At 44.6% G+C, this 24103-nt stretch overlaps 1 protein-coding gene across 1 annotated transcript in view; it reads left to right on the forward strand.

Moving 5' to 3' along the window:
* Positions 1 to 24103, forward strand: part of LOC127385855 (ras and Rab interactor 3-like) — a 170842-nt gene that overhangs the window by 137893 nt on the left and 8846 nt on the right. Inside the window, exons 21-24 of the mRNA XM_051622032.1 lie at positions 5667 to 5739; positions 8013 to 8104; positions 13559 to 15046; positions 17460 to 17768. Coding sequence (XP_051477992.1) covers positions 5667 to 5739; positions 8013 to 8104; positions 13559 to 15046; positions 17460 to 17768 — 1962 coding nt within the window. The remainder of the gene's footprint in view (positions 1 to 5666; positions 5740 to 8012; positions 8105 to 13558; positions 15047 to 17459; positions 17769 to 24103) is intronic.

Below are 24103 nucleotides of genomic sequence, written 5' to 3' on the forward strand. Positions count from 1 at the left end.
AATATTTATAGTAGTTCATAACCTGGCAGTGTCCTGGCACTTACTCAGTTCCACAAAGGACACAAAACAGAGTATGATCACCAGTGAACCACTGACTTGTGTTACCAATGTTTCCATCACCCATAAACTTTTTTTCAGTTAATTCTGATATCTTTGTTTCAGACTGCTCAAAATTTCCCATTGATCTACACATTTCCCTTTTTGTTTCTGGAAGGTGACTTTTTCCTGTGGGCTTCTAAATATCCAGTAAAACTCAATATGTTGTTATTTGGCTCACAGCACACCACCTATTTTTGCTGTTGCTTTTGATCATAGTTTTGATATCCTGCCACTGTTCTGGTGAGACAGAGGAATTTCTGTGCTCTTCAGGTGCCCTGGGTGTAGTTTTATGAGCCCAAAAAAGGTGAATTATGTCTCGGCAGTTTTCAGCAGGATTATATGGTCTGCTCATAGCTTTTCCAAAAGTCATGAGTTCCTATAAATGGCAACATCATGATCCCTCCCTAACCTGCAGTGCTCCTGTCAGTGAAATGTCCCCAGCACCTGACTGTCTGCTCAGAGCAGGGTGCCTTGAGGGCAGTAATGGCACTGGAGGTTACTGCTCCCAGCAGTCAGGAGAGCCCTTTTAGCCATATGAAATTGTTCTTTCTTGCAAGCTATTTTTCTGAAAATTATATTATTCTTTCCAAGAGTTAGAAACAAGCAGTAGGACCCACTTAATTGTTTCCATGAGTAAATGACACCCATTCATGGAATGACGGGATTGTCTGAGTTGGAAGAGACCTCTAGAGATCATTCAGTCCAACTCCCCTTGTAAAGCAGGATCCCCTAGAGCATATTGCTCAGGACTGCATCCAGGTGGGTCTTGAATATCTCCAGAGAAGGAGACTCCACAGCCTCCTGGGCAACCTGTTTCAGTGCTTTGGCACCCTCACTATTAACAAGTATTTATTCATATTTAAACAGAACTTCCTATGTTCCAGCTTGTGCCCATTGACCCTTGTCCTGTCACTGGGAACTGCTGAAAACAGTCTGGCTCCATCCTCCTTGCACCCACCCTTCAGATACTTATAGGCATTAATAAGGTCTCACCTCAGCCTTCTCTTCTCCAAGATAAAGAGTCCCAGCTCTCTCAGACATTCCTCTTAAGGGAGATGCTCCAATGCACCAAGCATCTTTGTTGCCCTCCACTGGACTCTCCCTAGCAGTTCCCTGTCTCTCTTGAACTGGGGAGCCCAGAACTGGATGCAGTATTCCACATGTGGCCTCTCCAGGGTGGAGAAGAGGAGGAGAATGACCTCTATCAACCTACTGGCCACACTCTTCCCTGTGCACCCCAGGATTCCATTGGCCTTCTTGGCAGCAAGGGCACATTGCTGGCTCATGGATAATTTACTATCTCCCAGGACTCCCAGATCCTTCTCCTCAGAACTGCTTTCCAGCAGGTCCACCTCTAACCTCTACTGGTGCATGGGGTTCTTACTCCCCAGGTGCAGGACCCTACACTTCCTCTTGTTGAACCTCACTAGGTTCCTCTCTGCCCAGCTCTCCAGCCTGTCCAGGAGGTCACACTGGATGGCAGCACAGCCCTCTGGAGTGTCAGCCACCTCTCCCAGTTTGGTATCATCAGTGAACTTGTTGAGGATACTCTGTTCCTTCGTCCAGGTCATTGATGAATATGTTGAACAAGACCGGACCAAGTATTGACCCCCAGGGGACACTGCTGGTTACAGGCTTTGAACTCAACCCTGCTCCATTAATCACAACCCTCTGAGCTCTGTCACACAGCCAGCTCTCAGACTACCTCACTGTACCCTCATCTAGCCCACACTCCCTCAGTTTCCTAGTGGGGATGTTATGGAAAACAGTGTCAAAAGCCTTGCTGAAGTCAAGGCAGATGACATCTGCTGCTCTCCCCTGATCCAGCCAACCAGTTATGTCACATAGAAGGCAATCAGATTGGTCAAGCATGATTTACCCTTGGTAAATCCATGTTGACCACTCCCAATATCTTCCTGTTCTTCAACATGTCTAGAGATGACATCCAGAACAAGCCGCTCCATCACTTCCCCAGGGCCAGAGGTGAGAATAACCAGCCTGTAGTACCCTGAGTCCTCCTTCTTATTCTTTTTGAAGACTGGAGTAATAATGGCCTTCATGCAGTCCTCAGGCACTTCTCCTGCTCTCCATGACCTTTCAAAAATGATGGACAGTGGTCTACCAATAACATCTGCCAGATCTCTCAGCACTCGCCAATACCTCCCATCAGGGCCCATGACTTACAGATGTCCAGTTTGGCCAAGTGGTCTCTAACCCGGTCCTCCTCTACTGAGGGTAAGTCTTCCTCTCTCCAGACCTTTCCCCATCCTTCCAGGGTCTGGGATTCATGAGGGACAGCTTTAGCAGTGAACAATGAAGCAAAGAAGGCATTCAGTAACTCTGTCTTCTCTGTGTCTTCCACCAGTAGGGTGCTCACCTCATCCATCAGCAGGCCTACATTTTCCCTAGTCTCCCTTTTTCTCCTGATGTACTGAAAAAAACTCTTGTTATCTTTAACCTCAGTGGCCAAGTTGATTGCCCTTCTAATTTTCCTCCTGCATAACTTCGCTACATCTTGATATTCTTCACAAGTTGCCAACCCCCTTTTCCAAAGGCTGTAAACTTTCCTTTTGTTCCTGAGATCCAGCCAAACTTCTCTATTTAGCTTCCTCTTCTGGTCTTCTTCCCCATTGGCTTGCCTTTTTGGTCCTGGGGATGGCCTTCTCCTGTGTCTTTAAGAGTTCCTCCTTGCAGTATGACCAGCCTTCCTGGGCTCTTTCGCCCTTCATGACTGTCTCCCAGAGGACACATTCCCACAAGAGATATTCCTATACTGAACCCATCATCTGCCACCCAACAGCAAAGCAGTCAGGAAGCACAATCTGTAAGGGATGCCTGCTGGAGGTCAGCACATGTCTGGTTAAGGAAAAAGTGTTACAGTTTTGCCCAAGAGAGACCATCCCCACAGGAGGTTGCAAGGCTTTCCTCATGGGTGCTGTGCTGGCAGTGGGTCCAAGTGGCCATAGTAGCCTTGCGCAGTCTGCTTGACATTGTCACTGTTCAGAATAAATTCTAGGCAGAGTATTGGTCCTGATGGTGCTAGTACCTTGAGTAATGCTCCATCTAAACCAGTGTTTTTCTGTTCTTAATTGTTTACAGGCCACTCAAAAATGTCCTCTGTGTAATGCCATTACAAAGGAGGTCATCTTGAGGAACTCCGCTACAAGATGTACATTGTATTTTGCCACTTAAAGTGCTGATGCTGTATAACACAGTGAGAGGGAGAAGATGGGGAGGTACAAATGTCCAAATCACCCTAGCAGAGCTGTGGGTCTCTACAATGAATTCCAGCCTGCTGACAGATACATTTGATTTTGTTACCTTCTATGACCCCTGCAAGCAGACCAGGGACAGTCTATTCTCTATATACCACCTGCTGAAAACTCCTGTCCTTAAGCTCCAGCAGCTTTTGTACCTTGACTGCTTCAGCTATATAATTCATGGTGATTTGTGGTGTTTTATGCTATTTAACTCTATACAGGAGGAGGAGTAACTGTATGGTGACAAGGCACTTATATGTGCATACTCCTGACACTGAGGGGCTTGGACTAAAATTCTCCTGTCTAAAATTCAAGCTCCCAAACAGCAGAGCTTCCTGGCACAGAAACAATCATTAGTCCCAATCCAAGCAATCTGCTCATATCTGTAAACATGTACAGGTGCAGCCTGCTCTCCTACATACACCTGCAGTTTGGGATGCCAGAGTGCATATGTGGTTCTTAACAGAAAAAAAGTCCTTAAAACCATTGTCTGCACAAAGGGCTTTATTTACTCAATGGAGATTTGAGTGAGGTCAGGCTCTTGGGTTTTGGTAATTCTCTGGAACAACAAGGGGTTTTATCTTTATTTTTGTTTCCTGTGTCAGAGCTGTGAAACAGATGGATTTCAAACTATAGAAATTGTTCATTGTAGATGTTTAATGGAAACCCCTGACTGAAACATGGTTCTTATTATGGAAAAAGAAAAAAAAAACAACAACAACTTGCTGGACATTTATTTTTCCAATCTGGGAGAAAAGTGAAATAGAATTGCATGTTGCAGTCTGGTATTGGTGTGCACACTAAGACTGATCTGTTCCTGCTGATCTAACACAAACTGATGTGTAGGACTGACTTCTGAGAGCCACGTAGCAATTGCCTCTTTAAAAAAAATGCCTACATTGGTGTATTCAGCCCAAAATAGACACCTGCAGGGCCTGGGCTAGGACAGAGGGAGAAGTAAAAGGAGGAAATGCCTTTTTGGGGGAGTTAGTTGTGAAGCTGAACAAAAGAGACAAGCTTGAGAATTTCCTTCCAGTGGGATTCTCTGCTATCTGGACAACAAGAGCCAATGCACAAAGGAGCTGGGGGAGAGGTGAGCCAAGCAGATGTGTCCCTCCCACAGTTTCTGGAGGCCTTGATTTAAGGGGGAACTAATGACCAGGCAGGCGAGGTAAGGAGCTGGAGATGTTCCACACGGCCATTAATCATGGCAGACCAAGGAGGGTGAATCATGAAAGCTGAACTTCATGTTCACGGCTCTGAAATGTGGCCTTGAAAACAGAATGACAGAAGATGCAGAGCAGCTGTGGGAACCTGTGAGGGTTTGAGCTGGTGCTGCTCCTTGGGGACTCCTGGTGTGCTCCTGTGGCAGGAACAGTGCAGCTCTGGGCTCATGTTGTCCACCACCAGTAAAGGGGCATTTTTGAGAAACCACCGCAGATTTCCTTAAACTTGTCAGTCTGTGTTTATGATGATGTGTTGTGTATATATGGGCACAGGTAATTTGTATGATTATGAAGCAGAAGCAAACATGGACACCTCTCTCCTGCACATCCATCTCTCTCTCTCTGACTTGGCTTATTGGTCAATGTGAAATTTTCTCCACCAACTGGTGAATTTTTTCTAGCTTAGCAGCAGAAATTCTGTAATAACATGTGGGATCTGGGCTACACAATGCCATAACATGCTGTCACAAATGAGGTCATCTTGAAGAACTCTGCAATGTAGTGTAGATTGTATTTTGCCACTTGAACAGAAGTGCCGTCAGTGTGTAACACAATGACAGGGAGAAGACACGGGGGATACAAATAGGCTGTGCTCACACTGCCTGTGTGACCCAGGTCAGAGCCCACACATACAGTAAAGAAGCAGTAATTTATTTTTTTTTCTGCTTCAAAGTGCTTTGTTCATCCAGACCAAACCAGATTCCAGCATGAAGAGTCATAAGGTCAGCCCCACATGTATTGTGGATCTGCACATCCTTAGGGATGGATGGGCTTGTAATGAGCCTTTTGGTGCTGAACTGTTTTCTTTTTCCTTCCTATTGTTTCTATTACCATCAGAACACTGATATCTCGAGCTAACCATTCAGAAAGTCAGGCTGAGACATTTCTCTTCTAGCATTTCCCTGAAGAATCTCATTGCATTTGGCTCTCTGAAACCAATTCTTTATGCTTCTTCACATTAGTCCATGCAAATACTGGACAATCAAAGAATACAAGATGTGTGAGCCAACCCCACCACCTGTTTTTTTACCATACAGCTCTAAGAAACCATTTGCTGATTGTCTTTTTTATTCTCCATCAGTCCTTTACCTGGAAGGATCTGTTCTTGTATTTGAAGATGTCTTCAAACTGGTTGCCTTCTACTGCGTCAGTAGGTGAGTTGGGTTCACTGCTTCCACAGAGGGGTCACTTTAGTCACTTTACTCTCTCCTCTGAACTGCCTCTCCCCAGTATCCAGTCACAACACAGCCCCAGCTGTTTCCTCTGTGGTTTCCTCTGATCTGCCAGACCAGGAGGTATTTCAGATGCTAGTATCTACAAAGGGGCCAGATCACTCAGCTTCTAGCTGGGCACACCATAACTACAGCTGTCCCTGAAGTTGGAATCTTCTTCTGAGGAAGGTCCTTAGGGCTGCACCCACAAAGGACCAAGGCACAGGACTGGGGTTAGGAGCGTGGGAAGGAAAAAGGTTCCTGGATTAATCACCTCTTATTAAAAGCAGCTTTTAAGCATCCACACACATCTGTCAGCAACTTAGCCAACCAGATATGGGACTGCTGCCTGCAAGAGACTCAGAGCACTTAGTCACCTACAGAGAATGTTTCATGGAGAGTAAATCCTGAAATAATATCTGTGCTTTTGCCAAAATTCAAAAATAAATTAAAGTGATAAAGAACAGACCCTGCTTGTTTGCTCAGTGCCCAAATACTAAACATAGTGGGCACAGAGATGGGAAAGACCTGTAAGGTCCATTTCCAGATCAGGGTTTGACCAGCAGCTGATGAGTCCCTCTGTGTAATTAAAACTGTCTGCAGTGTCCTCTAACGTGCACCTGTGCTCAGCATGCTGCAGCCATATCTCCACAACCTGCTTTCCCATGCCTGCCTCAGCAGGACTGGTTTTGAGTTGTATGTAAATTTTGACTTCACCTAAATAAAATTAGATGACTCTTAGTTATTTCCATTTAAGAGTGGAAAACAGATTCAGGGTATGTTTACAAGGCAGTGGTGTTAGCAACTTGGTTAGGTCACAGAACAGAACAGTCTATCTATGGTATGAAACAGCCTGCTGCAGCTTACCCAGCCAGTAATGCTGATGCTATTTTGGGGGTTGCTTCTGCAGCCAGCTGAGTTCAAAAGATTTCTGTTTTACCAAAGGAGCAAAGAAGAGCTCAAATTCAAATAAGAATTGGGCATTTCTAGTCCAATGGTTGGTGGGAGGGAAAATCCACTTGCTTCGGCTTACCTGCAGAAAAGTTCATGACTTAAGAGAAAGAAAGAAAAGCTTTTCTATTCACTCCTGTTATAGATGTTACTTCTGAGTGTCAAATACTTGTTCAGATGGTTCATGGGAATTCTCAGGTCACTGTCAAAAGGCAAGAGAAATAGGGAATAATTTTCTGAGAGAAACAGGTAATAAAAAGGCTGCTTAGGCACTGACCTACCATTTGCTGGCAGGTGGTAGGAGCTCTCCTTGGTGGAGAGGCCTGTTCTTAGGGCTGTAGTAAATAGTCATCTACAGATGGAAATAGCTTATCAGGGCTGACAGGGTCTTCTCAAAAGAAAGTTTGTCCTGGCTAGATTACCTTAGATCATAAAAAAACCAAACATCTAGAGGTAAAAGCTGGCTCAGGGGCTTCTCTGCAAGCCGCTGCCCAGTGAATAAGAGTTCACTGCTAGCCCAAGAGCTACATTAAATTATTTGAAATTTAGAGTGTGTTTCAGTGAAATCCAACTAACATCCTCTGAGAAGGTATATCTTATTTTAAGTAAAAATACATAATCTTTTACGAAACTAAGCAGTGAAAAGTCTGACAGCAGAGAGGAGAAGGATACATGTGTTTTCTCAGTATCATGCAGTGCTTCATGATTGTCAGTCACTTCACCCAGGGGCTTCCCTTCCACAGGAAGACTCTTCCTTCCCTTTCCGCACGGTGTGTTGCCGTGTCCTCATCCCTTACATTTTAACAGATTTGTAAGAGAGGAAGCAGGATGGGGATAGAGAAAACAGAAAGAAAAAGGACTGCATATCCCCTTCACACCAGAAAGAATGGCTTTTCTAAATACAATTGCCATTTGCAACACCTCACTTTTCATGAGAAGGTATTTCAACCCTTTTGGCCTCCCCTGAGGTGAGAGATGTTCCTTCTGGTTTTGGAGGAGGAAGCCAAGGCACAGTGATTAAGCCAGCATGAGGCATCACCACAGGAGCTGGTGATCTCTTGAGAAATCAGAGTAACCCAGGCTGGTCCAGTATCCATGCTGCCTTACTTGCCACAAGACATTCCTTTGACATCATGCAGGACTTTGCAGAACAGGGCTGAATTTGTGAACCAATTCTATCACTAAAACCAGCGGTAAAATTTGGAGTTCCTAACAATTGTGGGGTTCATTCCTTTGTTGGTTTTTCACTTTGTGTCTTTTTACAGAGATTTGCTGCCCTTCACCCTGAAGCTGCCACAAGCAATATTGGAAGCCAGTAGCTTTCAAGACCTTGAAATTATCTCTAGTCTGGGCATAGGTAAGTCCCTCAAAGCAGCCAGGATTTTAAACTTGTGAGAACCATGATGTCTCACAGAGAGGTGTATAGATCAACAATTTTCTGTAGAATAGCTGAGGAGGCCTGAATGCAAAAGAGAAGATGTCTATGATCTTTATGTTTATAGAAGCACATTTAAAAATGGCTTTGGACATAAACCTCCACTTGGACTTCTGTGCAGGGCATGGGACCTACAGTCTCACTGTACAAGACGTGGCTTTCGATGACTGAAATGCAGCACAGTCTCTCAGGATAGCTTACACACATGAGAAGTAGCTGACATCTGAGATATATGAAAAGAAGAAAACACCTTTGCAATTTCCCCTTCCGATGTGTAGGGGCAATGCTGATGGAAGTGTGACATTTTTCAGTTTTGATATTTCTGCTTCTTCTGACAGGATTTCAAGCTGGTAGAGAAATGTGTGGTGTCCCAGCATGTTCTCTCACCTCACAGCAGTCAGATACAATAAGGAACATTGTTTTTAGTGGCAGCAACAAATGAGCAAATTTTAGATTGGATATATAAAGTTACAGAGTTAGGAAATGCAGTTCTGTTAACTAAAGGAGGTGTCCTTCTTATTCCTTCCCAGTAAACACACTCCACTTGAGACAGCTATTACAGTTAGCAGCTCTCTCTCATGCTACTTTGCTTTTCAGTTTTCCCTCAGCTGTTGAAAACAGCCAAACAATTCCGGAAGCTGAGGAGTTAGCTCACTTAAAGATACCCACTAAAGCAACCCAGGCCTTGGGGATCTATTTTTGGATCTTCTGCATTATATCTCCCAGAAACCATGGGCAAACCCCACTGGTTTCAGTTCAGGCAGCTTTGTTGGATTTGACCAAAGTATTTGCCTCAAACACTTTCAGCATCCTCTATTTTGAATAATTTCCAATTTGTCAAACATCCTTAGAGTATGAATGACCATCCAGCACTTACAGCTTGAAGAAAGCTCCCCTGCAACTTGAGATAGCAAGTTGTAAACTTATTGCTAATTTTATTATAACAAGTGTAAACATTTGGATTAAAATGTAAGGAGTGTATCACGATTGTCCAACCTTCTGTCTAATATGAGCCGGCAGAGAAGATCCTGACTAAGGCAACACTCTCCAGCAACTTCTGAATGGAAAGATTAACTAAAGCACAAGAGCACAAGCACCAAAGTGATGTTGACTGTAGTCTTTTTTCTTGTGTCCTGTACACTGGTGGTCATAAAAGGGGTGATGCTTGGAAGTTTGCTTGCCACAGTACAACGCATAGCAGGAAAGTTTCTGGCAACAGAAAAAAGCCTGTTGCTGGGTAAAATGTCCTGGAAAATGATGCTATCTTCTTGGAGTGTCATGGTCTCTCAGCTAAGTCAAATGGGCTGAAGTAATGGAGTGATGCTGTTCATTGCTTCCTGAAACAAAATTTTGTGGGTACAAATGTGTACATGAACAGTAAGTGCTGCCCAAAGTGACACTCCCAAAGAAATGCTAGCATTGTTTGAAATTCTAGTATGTTGGGGTTTATTTATTTTGAAGTTATACAGTTTTTGAGGAGGTAGAAGTAAGATGCCTGCCTGCCAGCTGGATTTGCTCCACAAGGGATCTGGTTGTTACGTATATTGTCACAGGTGTACTGCAGACTGTCTGGTCCTGACCTACATGATACAGAAGGATTTTAACAAAACAATTACTGTGATTGCACTGCCCAAAGTGTGCATATCATCACAGACATGCCAAAGTCTCACAGAAATACTTAATACTTAATACTTAAACTCCCAGAGTTTAAGGTAAGGGAAGAGCCAGGACAACAGTGGGAGATGATAGAACTGCCTTTCCTGCTGTACGAGACAGTGTGACTGAGCCGGGAAACACCCTCTCTGAAAGTGTGTAACTCTTGGTAGGACCACCTCATCTGGTCCTTCACAGTCTGAGTAGAGCATTGCGTTTTCATCACTTTCATCTTATCCCGACCGCTACTGAGAAAAATAACCAACTTCCCTTTTGTAGATTGGTTTACTCACCATTTCCTCAGTGCCTGGGACTCCACAGCACTATATTCTAACTTAAACAAGCAACTTCCACTGTCTTGCATTTGCTGATACCCAGTAGACTCAGAGCACTTAGGGGAAATTGTACCCCAGACAGTCTCAGATGTGAGAGGGTTAGCAATGTGATGCTGCTATGTACAGTTGCATCTGCATATCTATTTCTAAAATCTTTTGCCCAGAGTGCTGCTGTTCCTGGCAACACTTGAATATTAAGCTTCTTTATTCTCTTCCCTCCCATCAGGAAATCAGAGAATGAAACTGTTCTAACCTCAGCCTTCCTAAGAAAATATGGTGACATGCTTTTGAAGTCAAATTGGCCATGGACACTAGCCTAGGTTGTGAGGGGCTAAGTCCCATCCTCATGGGAATGGACAGTCTTTTGATTCACCTGTGCTTGGCTTACTCTGTGCTTCGTTTATAGATAGGCTTGATTAGAGGGAGCAGAGGGGCAGTGAGGAGTCAGTCTGCCTGTCCTGCCCTGCCTGCAGCACTGGCATCTGCTGGAGGCAAGGGAGAGTCCCTGTCTCTGGGGCAGCTGGCTGTGACCCAGGGGACTGTGTCTCTGGCAGAGGGAGGCAGGACCAGCAGGAGGCTCAGGGCTCAAAGGGAGAAAGGTAGAGACCTGCAGAGGACAGGTCGTGGCGTCAGAAGAAAGAAGATGGCTTTGCCAGAAATGATGTGGAGCTGGCTGCAAGCAGGAAGCCACCAAAAGTCACAGCTGCACCGGGGAGCAAAACAGGACAAAGTGGCCTGTCTTTGGGGACACAGTGGGCAAGGGAGAGATTTTATCTGAACGTATGTCACCCCGGCTTCTGTGTTGGCTTTAGGTGAAGAGTTTCTTTGCTATGTTTAGAGTTTTGCAAACTTCCTAACTAGAAGTCTCTTCAAACTTTTCTGGGAAGCTGGTTTTAGGAGGAGGCACAGGCAGACCCTCCACAGGGCTCTGGCCAGCTCAGCCCTCTGTCCTCTTCCCTCTGATGGGCTGGGACCTACAGTGGCGCAGCCAACAGCATAGAATCATAGAATCATAGAATCATAGGGGTTGGAAGGGACCTCGAAAGATCATCTAGTCCAACCCCCCTGCCAGAGCAGGGTCACCTAGAGCACATCACACAGGAAGGTGTCCAGGCGGGTTTTGAATGTCTCCAGAGAAGGAGACTCCACAACCTCTCTGGGCAGCCTGTTCCAGTGCTCTGTCACTCTCACAGTAAAAAAACTTTTTCTGATATTCACCTTAAACCTCCTATGCTCCAATTTGTATCCATTACTCCTTGTCCTATCACTGGTCATCACTGAAAAAAATATGAAACTGGGGCTCATGGGAAAAGCCTGCAGGAGTAAAGACAGAGGCAAAGAAGGCGTTCAGCACCTCTGCCTTCTTTAAATCCTCTGTCACCAGGGCACCCACCTCATTCAGCAGTGGGCCTATATTGCCTCTGGTATTAGTTTTGTTGGCTATGTATTTGAAAAAGCCCTTTCTATTGTCCTTAACCTGACTTGCAAGGTTAAGTTCCAAGGAGGCCTTAGCTTTCCTAGTTGCCTCCCTACATCCTCTGACAACAGTCCTATATTCCTCCCAAGTAACCAGCCCCTCCTTCCATGATCTATAGATTTTCCTTTTCCATTTGAGTTTGCCCAGCAGTTCCTTTTTTAACCACGCTGGTCTCCTAGCTCCCTTACTAGATTTTCTACCCATTGGGACACACTGATCCTGTGCTTGCAAGAAGTGGTCCTTGAATGTTGTCCAGCTATCTTGAGCCCCTTTACCTTCTAGCACTCTGTCCCATGGGACTTCCCTTAACAATTGATTGAGGAGGCCAAAGTTTGCTCTGTGGAAGTCCAGGGTTCTGGTCCTGCTGGGTATTCTGTTCCTCCCACACACGATCCTGAACTCCACCATCTTGTGGTCACTGCAAGCCAAGCAGAATAGGGTCCTGCTGAGGCACAGCCAAATACATAGTCCTGAGTGCTGTACCATGGGCTCAGTACTGAGAGTCATCTTATGCTTTCACAGCCCCATCTGTCCTCTCTCGGGCCTGGCATGTGATGTTTTTGCAGTGAAACAGGCTTGACACCACAGGACAGGGTTCAGGCACTGTGTGGCAGTGCCATTTGCATCCCCCATGAGTCCACCCAGAGGAATGTGCCATCAGTGTCAGCTCTGTGAACAGGGACCAAGCATGCTGAAAAATTTACTTATCTGTATGCTTGTGTTTCCAATATTTCCCTTCGTCCACTTGCCCCTAAATCTGTGGGTATCTATACAGTCCTCACCCACTAAATCCTCTCAGAGTTTTAAACCCTTTTCCTTGGTCAGAACACAGGGGGTTTGCAGGATCCTGTTTCCTGATGCTTCTAGTAGCGGGCCTTGGATTAGCAGATCTGAGAGTTATTAAGAGCAATCAGACTCATAAGGCAAGCAGGTTTGAAAAATCACCTCTGGGGGAAGGGAAAAGGTTTAAATGTGATACTGCATCTATTAAAAAGGTGTACATACACTTTGTAATTTTTTCAAAACAAATTATTCAATGAGAAATTCTAATATGAGGTTTGTGACATACAGAAATGACTACTTACATCTGAAACACCATTTTCATTTTCCAGTCACATTTGGCGGCACTAAAGTATTTAACTGTTCTTTGGTCCTTCAGTATGAAACCTTCATGTATACAGTTTTTTGGACCATCTTTCCTCCCTTTACACCTGCTCACAGTCAGTTTCTAGGTAAGGTACAAAACAGAGAGTGAGCATGCCTATGGAAAATTGTCTTCCAGAGCTATAGACACCAATAGTAATTTTTAAGTGTGGAAGATATTTACAGTCATATAGTTCCAACTGGTTCTACTGCAAAACAGAATTAGACCTCTGTGTAGAACAAACTCTGACTCATGAGCTTGCTGCATAGTAGAGTCACCTTCATCTGGTGTGCCTTGTGCTCCTGGTGCACATTGAATCCAGGCTGTACATCTCAGCCCTGCACCTTCCCATGGTCAGCAAGAGGGAGACAGAACCCACCTGGGGTCTTCACAGCCCCACCTCAGGTATCCACAGCTATTTGCACTTAGAAAGCAGTGATCACTGAACAAGCCATAGACCCACAACAATGCATAGTTGTTGCTTGTACCTTCCTACTCACACTGCAGAAGCTGCACAGCATTAACAGTTTTCACTAGATGAGTGTCCTAAAATTTGCAAGAAATAAGTTTCTGGTGAAGCTTCTGAGCTTGCCCCCTGGTTTGAAGAATCTCACACAGATAAAACAGGCAACCCTTTCTTCACACTGTTTTTACAGAGGTGTGAAAACTTGTGTACCATTTCTTTAAACAAAAAGTAGGACTTCTACATACCATTAGCAAATAAAATTCTCTTAGATAATTATTTTTGGTTTTATTTTTCTTAATAGATTTCTGGGATTCCTCCTTAAATCACAGAAGAAAAGGAGAGGAGCTATCCCACCCTGCAAAAGACCCTGCTTTCAGCACTGCCCAGGCAGACAATTTAAGATCTACCCAGTGTTTTGCAAGTAGCATAAACCACTGTTCATGTGAAATTGAGCTGTCAATAGGAAATGACAGGCTGTGGTTCGTGAATCCTATTTTTATAGAAGAGTGCAGTAATCCTTTTCCTCCAGATGCACCTCCTCCTAGAAGCCATGCTGTGAGCACAGACCTCCCCCCTACCACCACACTTCCTTCTGAAAGGAGGTCTCCCCGCCGCCCGGCTCCACCTCCACCTTCTCACACTCCTGTTCAGAAATCTTCTCTGAAGCTCCTGCAGGCCCCCATGACTGCTTGTGAAGAAAACGAGCTGCTTCTTCAGCCACTAGGAAAAAGCATCAAGGAAATGAAAATTGAGGGTAGTGTCAATAAAGAAGAAGGGAAGCAGAGCTGCTCAGTCAATGAGCCCTCGGCCGTGAGCCCCAAGAAGGGCTCCCAGCCCTCTGTCCCCCCACGGAGGCGGCTGTGTGAGAGGACCTCGGAGGAGAGCTGTGTGGGTAAGCCTGCAAGCTGTGAAATGCTGAAAGGGGAAGAGGCAGAAGAAAAACAATACACAAGTACAGAGAGAAGAGATAAAAGGTTGCTGAGTGAAAACGCTGTAGAAATGCCTGGGGAGGTTCCTCAAAGGGCTGTATCACAGTTTCAGGAGACAAAGCCTGAACCTGTGGAGAAGAAGGAGAACATGCCTGAGATACAAAGCAACGCCACTGAGAAAAGAAAGTCACCTCCTATCCCACCACCGAGAAGAAAGAGGCTTTCTCAGGTACCGAGGGTCCCCAGCTCCTGCCAGTCAAAGCAAAGAACAGTGGCAGGGACAGCCACAGCCACAGTGCAGGCTTTGGGCAACAGCAGCTCAGCTACAGTGGCAGGTGGTGTAACTTGCACAAGCATCAAGCCTGAACACGGACGTGGCTGCAAATCTGTCAGCTCAGCTGAACTGAAAGGTTCACACTCCTCCTTGGAGGGTCCAGGAGGTAGTGCCGTGGCTCAGACATCAACGTCTGAGCTGGACTCCTACTCCACCAGCAGCACAGAAGATGACCTGGAGATGCTGAGTAGTTCATCTGGTAAAAAGACACGCTCCATGATCTTGGACAAGGCCAAGAACAGGCTGTCCTTTGTGAACCTGTCCAATGTCTTCACAGTCTTTTTGTCTAGTGACAGGAAGCTGCAGAAGAAGATAGTGGAACTGGCACAGGACAAGGATTCATACTTTGGCAACCTGGTGCAGGACTACAGAGTGTACAGTTTAGAGATGATGGCAAAGCAGAGCTCCAGTACTGAGATGTTACAAGAAATACGGATGATGATGACGCAGCTGAAGAGTTACTTAGTGCAGAGCACCGAGTTGAAATCTCTGATAGACCCAGCCTCCTACACTGAGGAACAATTAGGTAAGTGATTGTGCTTTACTCATCCTTGGGCAGGCAGGGTTTGGGAAGGTGAGGAGGGAGGCAACATTATGCAGGCATGAGTTCTGCTTTACAGAATTATAAACATCTCCTAAAAGCTGAGGGGTGCAAATTGAAGTCTGCTCTGTGGTTGGCAGCATTTGGAAGAGCAGCTCTAAAAACTAGGAGACCAATGAGGGGAAATTCCTGTTCTTAATATTTTAAAGGGAAGAGTTCAAGCAGAAGAGATGTATGCATGTGTATGTGAGAGATGTATACGTGTATACACACATGAGTGTGTGTGTGTACATCTGTATGCATAAGCACACAAATAGAGTGTTCACTGTAAACACAAAAGGCCAACTTCCCCCTGCACAGTTATGTTCCTCATGGCCTTCCACATCCACTGCCTCACACAATGCAGTGAGGATGGAGAACTCCCTGCACATGGTAGGCAGATCAGGGATTGGTCACTGTCTCATAAGGAGGGACAAGACTGCAGTAATTTTGCGTAGCTGGCTGGAGGAATCACTTGATCCTGCTCTGTGCTCCTCAGAGCTCGGAGGAGCAGAAGAGTTGCCTGCTGCAAGACCACTGCTGGCTCCAAAGTGCAGCATTCGCCTCTCTTTGCCACAGACATACATAGCCTTTGGGGAGGAAAAATAATATTTTTGGCTTTTGGGGGGAGTTTTGTTGCTTCTCATTCAATGTTCTGTGAGGAACTAATGTGCTACTTCTCTACTTACTAAGAAAGGGACCCGTCTGTTTAATGTGCATTCATGAGGGAATATACAATGACCTCTAGGATTTTTTATACCAGCCAAAGCTGTACAGCCAGAAAAAGTGTGCATGCATGCACTCACATGCTCTTTTGACTTAAAACTGTTTCCTGAGGACCTGAGAACCAGTGCAGAACTATTTATGAGACCCCTAAGTTGGCTGGAAGACCCCCAACATAGAACTTGGCCAACCACAGAATTGACCGGGGATTCCAGGGGAACCTGCAGCTCCAGCATTAGGTGGGACCCAGTTAAGTGGTGAACCAGAGGCATTCAGCTGTCAGTGCCAGCAGGCCCAGCTGTCTCTCATCCAGCAAAGTTGCATCCCACAGTCTTCCCTTGAGAACAGAGTTGCTGCCAGCCTCTTGCCATAGCTAGGAGAAGGGAGCTACAGTTTCACTTCTTGTGCACCTCAGGTAACACCTGCAGTTTTTGTTCCAATAACCCCTTTGTTTGAGGTAGAGGGGGTGTCAGCACAGAAAAGTCTGTCTTGAGTCTTGATTAGGGAAACTGAAGAGGAGGCAGAAAGAAGAAGTGTCCTTGTTCTGCTTGGTAGAGTTGCGTGTGTGCAAGGATCCCCACACCTTCACACAGACACGCCTGGTTAGATCTAGCCGTGTTCGTTCACTGTCAGTTCTTTAACAGGATAATATGGCCCAGTCAGCTTAGGGAGGACTGTCTTCTTCTGTGGAGGACAGGGATTTCCACTGTGGAAGATTTACCATTTGAATTTGTCCTGCTTCAGGCTGCCAGCTTATCTGGATTCTTTAAAATAGTTGCATTTTGTACACATAAATGTTGCTGCACTGTTTCATTCCTCACTGGCTGAGCAGATGAACTCTTTGCCAGCAACCTCTTTGACTCAGTGCAGGGGTGACAAGAGGGCTACCTGCGGTCCCTCTGTCTCTGCCTCTGGTTTCTAGGAGTCAGATAAGACTTTATCTCAGTCTCTCATGCTTCCTTTTGTTTCCTGCTAAATATTAAGCAAATGCTCAACCCACACAGACTATTTCTTCATCCAGAGGTGGTGTAAGATGTGACTTAAATATCAGTAAGTTAGAGTCACTTGAGCAGTGAAGGCGAGAAATTTCTGAGCAGATGTTGGTGTCTGCCTCTGAGCGGGTAGCTACAGCCCCTTTTCAGTCACTGTGGAGAAAAAGGTGCTTTGAGGATGCAGTTAATTTCCTTCTGAAGTGAGTATCTTAAACAGGTAAGAGTAAGATGTCAGAAGGGACATGAGATGAGTCCCACCTGGGCATCTGTAAGGGCAGGGCTATGAAAAGAAGCACAGTTAGGTGAGGTTTCTCATCTCTTGACAGAGTTGCCTTTCCTGCTGCCTGGCAGTGCCATGCTGGTTAGCCAGGAGTCAGGCAAAGACAGCAGGAGCTGCTGGCAGCAGGACCTCTCCTACAGCTCCAGTGTCAGAGACTACACATTGATGTTCATCTTAAGCCTATCCAGAACTTCTGGAGGATGTTCGTAATGAAATGTATTGGATGCAATTTCTGTTCCCTGACCACAGCTCTGCAGTAGTGCATTAATAACCAATCACATGCTTTCTTAGGAGTTTTAATTGCATCTTTACTCTTGTGTTGAATATTTACCATGGATTTTCATATTCTCCCTTCTCTATACAGAAGTGATTGCTGAGACAGCTTTGTACAAATGTGTCCTGAAACCTTTAAAAGAAGCCATTGACTCTTACTTAAAAGAAATCCACCACAAAGATGGATCTTTACAGCAGCTAAAAGAGAACCAACTTGTGATACAAAACACAACTACTACTGACCTAGGCATCACGACCAGTGTGCCTGAAACCATTGTGCTGGAAAAGATCCTTCACAAGTTCACAACCATGCACAAGGCCTACTCACCAGAAAAGAAGATTGCCACCTTGCTGAAGTCCTGCAAACTCATCTATGACTCCATGTCTCAGGGAAGCCCAGGTACAGCATCCCTACTGAAATGGTATCCCTCACTGGTCCTTCTTCATGTATCAAAGGAATGGGATTTATGATACAATTGTTGTGGTGACATTCAGATTGGAGATAACTCTGATGGTCGGTGTGTTTGGTATCAGCTGTCCACAGGTTGTGCTCAGAATGGGCTGTTAGTGACTGAAATTCTTGGCACTAATAATAGGAACAAGATTTTACTTTAATCTTAATTTACTTTAATCTCCAGAACTCCAAAAAACAAATGTCTGCAAGTGTGTATTTCATGGTTATTGTCCTTTCTGCACAGGCCTTCACACAGCTCTCCAGAAATCCTCAGAGCTCTGTTCCAGCTTGTAGCAGCTTACAGGTAAATTCTAGGAATAGGTCTACAGGAAGAGGCCCTTGATTTGGTCTTTACAGAGTTTTGCCTAAATTGCAGAGGAGACACAGAGTGCTAGTGCTGTTTGCCACTGATTCCTGATTCTCCAATAAATTCCAAAAGCCACTACTATGCTTCTTTGGTATGAGGAAGTATGTGCTCTGACTATAAATATAGCTTGGGCCTCAGGCCAGCCACTAAATGCACACGTTAAGCCCTTGGCCTGCAGATGGGATACATTTTTGTAGACAGGCCAGGAAGCCCCTTCCTCCAAGAATCTGCCTTGCCAGTTGAAAAACTTTCTTTATATACTGGTGAGCTGATGACCAGCCATGCATAAACGTGGAGAGAAGCCAGATAATAATTTGCAGCAACTTGCAGTTGTACAAGAACTCAGACTCCAGAAGTGCTTTTAGCTCTTCTTAATTTTGTACTGGCAACAGCCTTGGAGTACTCATACTGGAATTGCTGTGTCTCTTCTGACCCTCACCTCAGGGTCATCCCTTGAACAGGATGCAGCAAGGTTCGATGACACATTATCAGCAGGGCCAGGAGCCAATTCTAGGGCTGAGCCTAAGTTGCAGGGTGGATAGGCCCTCTGACTGTCTTCAAGCATTACGTGAAGATTTGGACACATGTAAGGGAATTTGCTGTAACTTTGTTACAAGAGTTAATTTTGAGAGTGAATTTGGTACAGATCGAAGACTTGCATGCCTCCTTAAAACCCACAGAGGAAACCCGGTCTCCTTCCGATGCTGGTGGTTCATGACAGATCTGACACACCTCAGTTAGCTCAGAGCTGGAATTTCTCTGTCGCAGGAAATGCTCTTGTGTTATTTCATGCAACAGAAATTAGGGCTCAGGGAAATTATTCAAAAAACCCTACATCTTTTACAATATTGGATTAATGAAATCAGAGGATTTTGTTGTGGTCTGCTGTGCTAAGCAAAGCACTTCATTTTGGCCACCTCAGCTGTTTTCTCATGTTGAGTTCTAGTGCAAGTGGGGTGTGGGTCAGAAGCTGACTTCACCCCTGGGCATCCAGTTCCCTCTCCAGTATATATGATCAGTGATGTCTATCAAGGCCTAATCAAAATGAAACTGGCCTGGCATTAAGCAAATGTAACCAAATGAATGCAGACCAGAAAAAGAGGCTAAAGGGAGGAGAATGCTATAGTCTAACTCCTGGAAGACGGATGAGGTGTGTGAAATGTCTTCAACAGAATGAACTGACCCCAGATCACTTTGATTCTCCACCCAGCAAAGGCAAACATTCAGCAAACTGACATATTTTTCTGACAGGGAATTCCCAGCTTGTGGTGTGCAAAAGAGTGTGCTGCTCAGACCAGATTTCAGCAGATAGGAATTCTCCTCCTGCTCTCTGCCCATCTCGAGGGCAGCAGCTCAAGGCCCCTTTACGCTTCAGCCAGCCCTGAGGCAGCACAGTGCTCTTCACACAGGAAGAGCAGGGGCCAGGCTCAGCTTCCTGTGCAATAGTCTGTTCTTCTTTCAGCTCCTTTTACTTGCTGCTGAATTAGTGAGTTTCCTCCTCATCCAGCATTAGAGCAAGTGGAACCCCAAACTAATTCCTTCTGCTGGCTTAATTTGCAATTTGATAGCTCAGGCCAGGTCTTTATCTACTTTAGGCTGACCATAGGATGAGCTGACCTAAGAATACGGTTTCATAGCTCAAAGTAAAGTGCAAATACCACCAAATCGAGAACGCTTTTTTTCAAGCCCCCATGAAAACAAAAGTTGCTTAACATATCGAGACAGTAGTCTAGGTTTGGTCAGGGTCTCCAGAGAGGTACCAAGTTTTCTTTAAAGCTAGGGATAGGCTTACTCAGGAACTGTAGTGGGCCTGTAGTGGTGCCCATCTTTGCACTGCTGAAAGAGTCATGAAACTCTGAAGCCAGCCTTGACTGACTCCATGTATATTAGGCCATTTTAAGAATGGAGCAGTTCTCTGGTTTGGTTGCAATTCATACTAAATGACTAAATCTGCCTGAAAATTTGGCTGGGATTGAACCCCCTGATACTTAGATAATGAACTGAATAGTTCTGACAATCAACTGTCTTAAACTAATGTTTCTTCCTCAAGTTGAAGGCAATCAACTTGTGGATCTGATTCTTCACAAGGAATCAGGAAGACAAGTTCACTTTCTTTGTCAGTACATCTTTCTCCCAATAGACCTCTGAATACAACTACAAGACACAGATGTATGTTGAAGTAGGACTGATCTACAGCTACATGTAGCTGTAGGTGGCCACAGATGGGTAGTGTCTCTAGCTTATCCTTATAGACAATAGTGACTTAGTCATCATAGAATGGTTTGGGTTGGAAGGGACATTAAAGATCATCTAGACCCAACCCCCCTGCATTGGCAGAGACACCTCTGACTAGGTCAGGTTCCTCAGAGCCCAATCCAACCTGGCCTTGAATACTTCCAGGGATGGGCCTTCCACAACTTCCCCGGGCAACCTGTTCCAGTGTCTCACCACCCTCATAATGAAGAATTTCCTCCTAATGTCTCATCTGAATTTCCCCTCTTCAAGTTTTAATCCATTCAGTTGATTCATCTGGCTAGACGTAGGTGTCTGTTTCAGGGTGAGATGACTCATGACAAACTCCACTGATGATATTGATTAGTTCATCACTGGCTATAAAAGGAGCTTAGAGGTACTGGCTCAGATGTTCACAGGTATAGTGTAGGCAGTGGTTTTAATAAGTAAATCATACCCAAAGGGACAATTATGACAGCACTGCAGTGTCTCACTGAGCTTTACCAAGTTCTGTGCAAACTTAAATAACAGCAGCATATGCTTCCAGGAATGTAACCTACAATGAAAAAATATGTAACCTGCCTTTTAAAATACTAGGAGTAATTAGTAAGAAGAATATGCATTTTTTTAATCTATGCACTAGAAAAGTGGCAGCACTTACTGCTATAAGCTCCCAGCTCTCTGACTACTCCTACATTTGGAAGACAATACCCAAAGGGAGAGTTTTGCACACACATTTATACAGAAGCACTCTAATCTTGTGTAGAAAAAAATGCTATGATTTATCTTTCCAAAATACCTTTACTCAGACAAAATGTCAAAGGTATGTTGTGTGGTAGGCATAGAATGAGAACCTCTGTTTTTCACTGTATCTAAAATACAAGTGACACTTGTGGAGTGATAAACAGGATGCAAATCTGCAGTATTTGTGGTGTGTACTGGCAGTGGAGCTGCTGGAGCTCCCAGCCTGTGTTACCTGGGAGCTGCTGCTTTATGGAACAGAACTGGTGGAAAGCAAAAATAGCAGACCAGTAAGCATTCCTTTATGAAAAAATACTCTGTGAGACAAACAGAAAAAGCTTGGTCAGTCCATGAGTGGGGAAAATCAGGCATGGAAAGGCTTTGAGCTTAAGTTGGAAATTCAAAAGATGTGGAGACTTCTTTTGAAGGAGATTCAAGAAGAATCAACAGAGCAACAATTTTCTTACTGCAACGTTTTTAACTTGTGTACTACCTAACCCTCACAGGGGGCTGGAGTATTATAGTTCAAAACGAGTTCTGTACTAATGATGGAGTTGGCAAGGTGATTGGCCTTAAAACATCTAATTTAATAATTTTCATAGTTTTTCATGGCCAACGCATAGTGCGCTTTTGGAAGAAGAGGAAAGATAGGATATATATTCCACTGGAATTGTTCTCTTCCCTAACTTTTAGAATGAAGTTTGTCATCCCTCATAGAACTGAGCAGCTGAATACTAGTTGCCTCGATGCACTCCTATATGGCTCTGCAGGTGACATGAAGCAGGTTGTCTTCAGTGGGATATCTAAGCTGGTGAAAAGGAAATTGGCCTCGAATACTTCAGCAGCCAGTGTAGAGCTGATGATAAAAGTTCCTAAAACTAAATCAAAACAATCCCTCCACACTGCTCACTTCTGAAAAGGAAGATAAAGCTGTACACAACAGTTTTGCTTCTTTATTTTTAGGAAGAGGATATTTGCATTTAAGTTACTATTAATGAAGGCTGATGGACTAGAGATTGTATCTTTTTCTGGCTAGCATATTTACTATATTTGAATTAAAGAGCCAGCTCAGACTTTTCAAGGGAATGGATTCCTCTGATATGTAAAACATAAGTTTTTGAAATTGATTAATTCTGTCTGCATGTATTAACTCTCTTAATTCAACTATTCCATAAATCAAACCTTACTGAAGTAGTACAGAATGGACAAGAGACAGCAAAATGCTAGGGAGCAAAAGGATGCTCACAACCTTTTATTATGATCTTGACCAAATCTCAGTTACTATTTGTGTACTTCAGGTTTTCCAGCTACAAATTGAAGCTTCTGTAGACATTATTCCAGTGTCTGTAAAATATTAGAGCAAGATGCAGAGCATCATCACTGTCTGCTGGTTGTCAGAATATACATGGATGGAAAAGAAACGCATGAATGTGTTAAAATAGGCTGCAATTTCTTTATGGAGGCTTAGGCAGAATTCCAGTTACTTTAAATCATGTTTTTAATTAATACTCATTCCATTCAAGTGCTGCATCCCAGCCAGGAGCTGATGTTGTATTCACTTTGCTATAAACATAATAGGATGAGTTTGTGGCAGAAGAGAAGGCTTATTTTAAGCTTCTTATAGATATTTATGAAATAAATATTTTTTGATCCTACAGGGGAGGGAATAAAGCAAGCAAGTAATATCTGGAGCAGGACAACACCACCTTGAACAAGCAAGCTCAGTCACAGTGTCACTGAGACCACTGGCAGAGGCAGAGCTAGATTTAACTCAGCTGCAAATGTACCCCTCTGTGAGAGACCACAGATGGAGCCTGACATGCAGGTCTGGGATCTTGGCTCTGGCCCAGATTGAAAGTAGAGCTGAGGAGGCAAGCAGCCTGCAGAGAACATCCCTGCTGCAGCTCCCAGACGGACGCTGCTTAGCGCCCTGTCACACAGGGAGCTTGTGGGTTGCAGGGTGCTGAGCAGCACCAGCTCTCCAGTATCTTGGTTAACAGACACTGTTTCCTATATTTTTTGTGCCTCCTGCTTCTGGTCATACTTGAGTTGCTCACAGTACCTATCACCCCCATGGATGGACTGAGATACAGGGTGTCTCAGGGCCATACCTGGTCTGGCAGCTGTACATGTATAGGATTGCCCCTGTGCCTGCCGTGACACCCAAGGCCAGGAGAACAAGGGAAGGTTCAGACTCTGTGCTCTCGGGCACCTGTCCTTGGCTCCACGTGCAAGCAGTGGAGAGAAGCTGCTGCAATGCTTACAAGGAGTAGCCACAATATACCACACGTGACCTGCCCTAGGCAACACCGGAGGGTTTTGCCAACACTGGAGGTGTGCAGCAGCACACGGAGTCAGAGCTAGAACGTTGATGATTAGCTTTGCTTTTCTCTTGTTGACACCTACAGCTCCTGCTGACTTCAGTTTTAGCTGCAGATGTGGATAGTTAAGAATCAGGCTCCCTATTCCCACAAATGGATTAAAATGATGTCTAGTGATTTATGCATACAGCATATGGAGAATGAGTACTCTTTCCATCATGGCAGTCAGACAGAAGTCCTTCCTCTGAGTTTATTAATCAAAAAGAAACTGTACATCAGATTTTCGTATTTAAGCCATATAAACAGCTGGGTGTCCAATAATATTTCTAGGAAATTTTGAAGTTGAGAAAGAAGGGCTGGTAGGCAAAGTAGCTAAAACAGCTTATAGAAATGAGATGGACAGCAGGGGTAAAGAATTGACTCAGTGCCTCCTTGTACTCACATGCGGCATAAAACCACTGCTCATAAAAAAGAAACAGAGATTCTGTAGTTCTTGAAAAGTGTGCTCTAACTTTCATTTCAGTTGACACTAGAAGTTGATGGCTAGGCTCATGGAATTGTTTAGTTTCAAGTTTATGTTTCCACTCTGCCTTGGTTGATCAGTCTGTTGATTTGTTGAT

This window comes from Apus apus, chromosome 5, assembly GCF_020740795.1.
Source record: "Apus apus isolate bApuApu2 chromosome 5, bApuApu2.pri.cur, whole genome shotgun sequence".
In the NCBI taxonomy this organism is placed as follows: domain Eukaryota; kingdom Metazoa; phylum Chordata; class Aves; order Apodiformes; family Apodidae; genus Apus; species Apus apus.